The following is a 6,111-nucleotide window of genomic DNA, read 5'->3' on the forward strand; positions in this document are numbered from 1 at the left end:
TTACAGTGATTAGACATGCATAAGGATTGTTTCTTAGTCAGAGTACCCATGCCATCGACATGGCCTCACGCAAACCTTTTGCTACTATAATTGACACCAAGCAGAAACTCAGTACCTCTGCCGACAATCTATATCACGATCCTACATTATATCATAATCTTGTTGGTGTTTTGCAGTATCTCACATTTACCTATCCCGACATCTCTTATGTTGTCTAACATGTGTGTCTTCACATGCATACTCCCTGCACCGAGCACATGCTTGCATTGAAACGCATCACGCGTTACGTTTAGAGCACCTTACAATATAATTTGCATCTCTATCCATCTCCCATCAAGAAACTTATTTCCTACACAGATGTTGATTGGGGTGGATGTCCCGACCCTCGTCGATCTATTTCGGGGTATTGTTTTTTTTGTGACAACCTAATTTCACGGTCTTCCAAGAGACAACCCATGTTTTCTCGTTCCAATGCAGAGGTTGAGTACCAAGGCGTTGTTAGTGCGACTTCAGAATCATGTTGGCTCTACAACCTTCTCTTGAAGCTTCATTTCTCTCTTTCCCAGGCTACTCTGGTGTACCGTGACAATATTAGTGCTATCTATTTATTCGACAATCTTGTCCAACATCAACATAGTAACACACATTAAAATGAACATTCACTTTGTTCGGGAGAAGGTCACTCTTGTTTAGTCCCATGTTCTTCATGTTTTTTCCTGATACTAGATTACTAATATCTTCGCCAAAGGCCTTCCTAGAGTTCTCTTTGATAATTTATGATCATTCTAAATGTTTGTTGACCTCTCACTTCGATTGCGGATGAGTGATATAATATTTTGTACTAATATAGAATATTTTGTATTTATTTTATAATGATTTATAGTTAATTTTGTAATGATTTATAATTATGATTCACCAACTCTCATGTAATATATATATATATATATATATATATATATATATATATATATATATATATATATATATATATATATATATATATATATATATATATAGATTAATTACTATGCACTGTTAGTGTAAAAAGTTTTACACGGTCAATTCATCACCATCACCCGTTTGCATTATTTTATAGGATTTTAAAATAAAAGTCAAACTTATTTCAATATTCAACGGGTATGATTAACTGAATGTGTAAAATCCTTTTACACTGTCGATGTATTTCAATTATATATATATATATATATATATATATATATATATATATATATATATATATATATATATATATATATATATATATAATGAGAAATACAAAAAACCAATTATCTTACTTTTAGAGTGGGTAATTTGTTAATTATCAAAAGAATAATGATATTCTTACACTATTTTTTTGCACAAATACTTACACCCTTCATCGTATTTATATGATGAATAATGTTTTTTTAAAATTATTTAAATAAAAAATAATATTAATAAAATTTATTTTTCTTTTTAAAATTATTTATATAATCCAAATATAAGATTTTTCATTAAATAAATTTATTTTTATATTAACTATAAAAATAATTATTAACCACATATTATTATTATATTAACCATAAAAATAATTATTATTCATTAACCAACAAAATTCATAATATTAATCAAATTTTAAAATTAAAATATGAATTATAATAACTAATTTTTACACTTCATTAACCAAATTTATTTGCTATATTTCAGAATTTAATATACAAATGTATTTGTTATATTTCATATATTTTATAATTTAATATCCTATTTTAATTTAATATATTTAACATATTTCATAATTTAACATTAGAATTTGGTTAATTTAATGTAAAGACGAGTTATTATATTTTATAATTTAATGTCAGAACTTGGTTAATGTGATGTATTTTATTGGATAATGAATTAGTAAATTTTATTAGTAAATTTTATTAATGAATTATAAGTAGAATAAGTGGTTAATAACATATATTTCTGTGATTAATATAATAATAAAATAAAATTGATTAATGACATTTGTGTTATAAAAATAATTTTAAAAATAAAAATATTTTTTTTTACAAATATTCTTTATTTATTTAATGCTTGATGACATTTGTGAATAATGCATGATGTATGCATTGGTGTAACATTTGGTGTAAACATAACATTGTTATTATCAAAAAGGTGAAACCTGAGTTTAATTTTATGGAAATGAAAAGACATTTTAGGAAGGATAGATATGGGGTTCTTGAAAACCGAATAGATCGACTAACTAGAAACTAAATCAAATCAAAATCTAAGAAAAAAATGTATTTGCTTCCTATGTGTTTTTGACTATTTTTTTTAATAAAACTGTACGGTTCAGATTAGTTTGTTGTATTTTGTAAGTCTAAGCAAATTAAACCAAATCACATTAAATTATAATTCAAACTTTACTTATCCCACGTTCATTTTAAAACCGAAATCTATTATGCTTTAACCTTATTATTACAAGCGATTTTTTCTTACTCACATTTTAGATTTGTCGCACATATCTATCATTCCTAAAATATTTTTAGGAATGATGAATATGGAGTTGTTGAATACCGTCCAAATCTCATCACTAAACAAATGTCATTAACCAATCTTAAAGAGTAATTGATTGTAATTTATAGATTTATCATTCAAGCTTAATTTTGACACATAAATTTATTGTTAAACTCATTTTCAATCAAAATAAATTGTACAAAATTACAATCCATCTATTTGTAGTAGAACCAAACACAAGTTGTTCCATTGAAATCAAGTGAGTTGGGGCATGAATGTGGTCATGTGTGAAATGCATTCTCCCACGTGCAGCACCGTTATTTCATCTTTCCACCACCTTAATCGCCGGAGAAACACTCGGAACCCTAGCATATTACGCGCCAAATCCTCAATCCTCATTCCCAAACAGGACACCAAACTAAAGGATCCCTTATCAGACTCCGCATCTCGACGCCTCATCCTTCTTCGCCATGCAGAGAGTTCTTGGGAACAAACTGCTCTTCGCGGTAAAACAAAACCCTTTCTTTTGGGGAATTTAACTGTCAAACGTTATTCAGTTAGAAATTGTAGTGGAAATTGAAACATGCCTATGGAATTGCCTCTAGTTTTAGGTAGAACAAGTAGTGGGTTTCTTTCTTTCATTGGTGTAATTGGAGGAAATGTTTTTTTTTGGTTGTGCAGACCATGACCGGCCACTGAGTAAGTCTGGTAAGGAAGATGCTGTGAAAATTTCTCTCAAGCTCCAACAGTTGGGTTGGATTCCTGAGCTTATACTGTCTAGGTTGGGAATTTTGTATTGTGATATTGAATTGGGTTTCCTGTTTTTTTGGAAGGCTTATTAGGATAGGACGAGTTTGCCTTTGAGATTATTTGTTGATTTCTGTTGCTTGCTGCAGTGATGCGGTGCGTACTAAGGAGACACTTAAGATAATGCAGGAGCAAGTGCAGGAACTACTGGAAGCTGAGGTTCATTTTGTTTCTAGTTTCTATTCGATTGCGGCTATGGACGGGCAAACTGCAGATCACCTTCAAAAGGTTATTTGTAAATACTCAAGGGATGAGATATTAACTGTCATGTGAGTATCTAAAGATTGTAGCTAGCCTTTTATGGTGGTTTCTAAATTCATTTTTGTCTGTGTTTGAAGGCGGAGGTTGAATGTGTCCCTTGTCTAGAACTCAAACGACTTATGGATACAAAAAACGTGGCTATAATCAATACTTTAAGTCAATGCTATATTTGCAGAATAGATTTGATACAATTGAGAAATAAGAGATCAAATATGGAAATTCAGTGCGGTTACAATTGACATTTTTACTTTTTGCACTCCTTTTATTTTGATATTGGGTGGTATACAGGTGCATGGGGCATAACAGGGGGTGGGAAGAGGCAGCTTCAATGCTTTGCGGGGCATCTGTAGAATTAAAGACGTGCAATGCTGCACTGCTCGAGACTGCTGGGAAATCTTGGAACGAGGTTTAATTTCATTACTTGCACAACAGTGTAGAATAGTATCTTCTTTCAAGTCAATTCAATATCACTTATTGTGTCTTGTGTGCTATATAATAATGATAAACTCTGTTTTTACTTTTATGTAGTTTAGTTTTTCTAGTAACTAATTCACCACACCAGGGATCATGCGCATAAATTTTACGGGCTTCTTCTGCAAACTATTTATGCACAATCAAATTATCTTCTAATATAGGAATTTCTTTTGATATTTTCCGACAAGATTATAAATTTAGTGTCAAAAAGTTTTCTGCAGAATGTGTGTTTGAAGGGTTGTCTTTGTGCTTGACCGGTAAAAAAGTTCTTATCCCCCTAAAAAATTGTGTTAGCAGTGAGTATTTTCTTTTTGGCTTGAGTCGAGTCAACCAAAATTTACTATAGCAGGATGCATAATATTTGAACATTCCACATTATCTCAAACTCCACATCACAATAGGAAAATTCATAGTAGATGAGGAATCCATTCATGACCCTTACCTAACTGTTTCAACTTTTAGAAGAGTTAGTCTTCATGGTTTCTAATAGCTTTTACATGGATGAAATGTTTCTATTCATTGATGTATAGATTCGTATGTATTTGATTAAGCATCATGTATAGTTTTTTTTTTGTTTTCACCACCAGTATCCGGCCCACTGGACCGACTAATCCGGTTCGGGGGTTAGTTTTCGCATCAAGTGGTTTCAGCCCCCTCCCAATCGCGGTTGCGTGGGATCGAACCGTAGTTCTCCCTACCAATTCCAGCGCCAATAGAGAAAAAAATGGAAGTTTTTACATAATTTTTTTTCTTTTAACAGCTTAAGTTGTTTTTCAATGTTAAATGACTCTTGTCGGTTAATGATTGGGAAACTCGGTTATAGAATTCTATTTCTACCACAGATGGTATAATGGTTTAGGAATCACCTTGTGACCTCTAGCTTTATGTACTCAGTACTCACTATTCGTTAGTACCTGCATTCTTATCGTTTTTAGCAACTTTCTTGTAAAACTTAGTTCTAGTAGCTTCAATTACGGTAGGGAATGCCTTTTGCTCGAGGTCATGATTTACTCAAAATTACTTTATCACCCTTATCTGATTAGGCCCCCAATAGTGTAACTGAAATCTTAGACAGTTAGTCATTGCTTGCAGGAACCTCCATAAATTAGATTCTTAAACCGGTAGCTGTTATGATTAACGCCTATTCTAAGAGAGGATATTAATATGACTTTGCTGATGAAATATATTTTTATGATTGTGTTCACCTATCATGAAATAAGATTTGAAACATAATAGTTGCACATCACTGCAGTGATTGAGTAATGTTTTAAGGAAAAAGAAAACCTTTTGGAGCATTACAAGGTTTTCATTTACTATTAATATGTTAGCTTCCAAAAGGAAACATATTTGATTTTCAACTGAGAAAAAGATGTGTATCTAACAGTAAGTATCTTACAGGCATTTGCCGCAGCAGGATTCGGTGGGTGGAAGCTTCAAGGCATATTAAAACCAAGTAGCTAGCTAGTCAAGATTTTCCATACTTGGTAATTTTGCTAATGTTTGCTCAAAAGATAAAGTTGGCAGCACCATTGCTTATTTTAGGAATCCAAAGCGCCATAGTTTGGTCAAGGGTTGACGGCTACAGAGCTGATGACAAGAAGAGAAAAATACTTGATGGAAGATGGAAACTGATGAAAAAGGCTTGATTTGGCAGAGCTCATCCTTCATTTACTGCTTGGTATAGTATATAAAGCATATAGGTTCATTGAATTGAACTCATGCTCTACTCAGTTGTTGCTGTTTAACATACACAACTTCATGTTTCAAAAGAGAAAATAATTGCTTTTCTATATCATGCAGATGCTGTTACATGTTGCTTTACCCCATTTCCCTCTTCTCTTCTCCAACATGATAATATGCATGTTTGCTATTATTTTAAAAAAAGAAAAGTATTTTATCTCTTTGAAAGAGAATTTAAAAAAAAACCTTAAATAAAAAATAGTTTAAATAGCTTCTCATAAACAATCATTTCAAATATCTACTCTTTTAAATACGACTTGTTTTAGAGGCTAAAATTTCAAAAAATGTTTAAAATAGAAACTATTTTGAGTCATTTTTCTTAAAAATTATTTTCAAGAGATATCTTTT

The 6,111-nt window shown here is 31.3% G+C and overlaps 1 protein-coding gene across 1 annotated transcript; it reads left to right on the plus strand.

The window, feature by feature from the left end:
- Window positions 1-2,671: 2,671 nt before the first annotated feature.
- LOC127076126 (uncharacterized protein At3g52155, chloroplastic) lies at window positions 2,672-5,844 on the plus strand. Its single transcript, XM_051017693.1, has 5 exons — window positions 2,672-2,987; window positions 3,163-3,262; window positions 3,378-3,557; window positions 3,838-3,955; window positions 5,422-5,844. The coding sequence occupies exons 1-5, from the start codon at window positions 2,753-2,755 to the stop codon at window positions 5,482-5,484; spliced, it is 696 nt and encodes a 231-aa protein (XP_050873650.1). The 5' UTR covers window positions 2,672-2,752; the 3' UTR covers window positions 5,485-5,844.
- The last annotated feature ends 267 nt before the right edge of the window (window positions 5,845-6,111 follow it).

Source organism: Lathyrus oleraceus, chromosome 1 (genome assembly GCF_024323335.1).
Source record: "Lathyrus oleraceus cultivar Zhongwan6 chromosome 1, CAAS_Psat_ZW6_1.0, whole genome shotgun sequence".
Classification (NCBI taxonomy): domain Eukaryota; kingdom Viridiplantae; phylum Streptophyta; class Magnoliopsida; order Fabales; family Fabaceae; genus Lathyrus; species Lathyrus oleraceus.

Coding starts and splice junctions, on each gene's coding strand:
- LOC127076126 (XM_051017693.1), top strand. CDS start 2,753: ATGAATGTGGTCATGTGTGAAATGCATTCTCCCACGTGCAGCACCGTT. Junction 2,988..3,162: donor GGAACAAACTGCTCTTCGCG/GTAAAACAAAAC, acceptor TTGGTTGTGCAG/ACCATGACCGGCCACTGAGT. Junction 3,956..5,421: donor CTGGGAAATCTTGGAACGAG/GTTTAATTTCAT, acceptor AGTATCTTACAG/GCATTTGCCGCAGCAGGATT.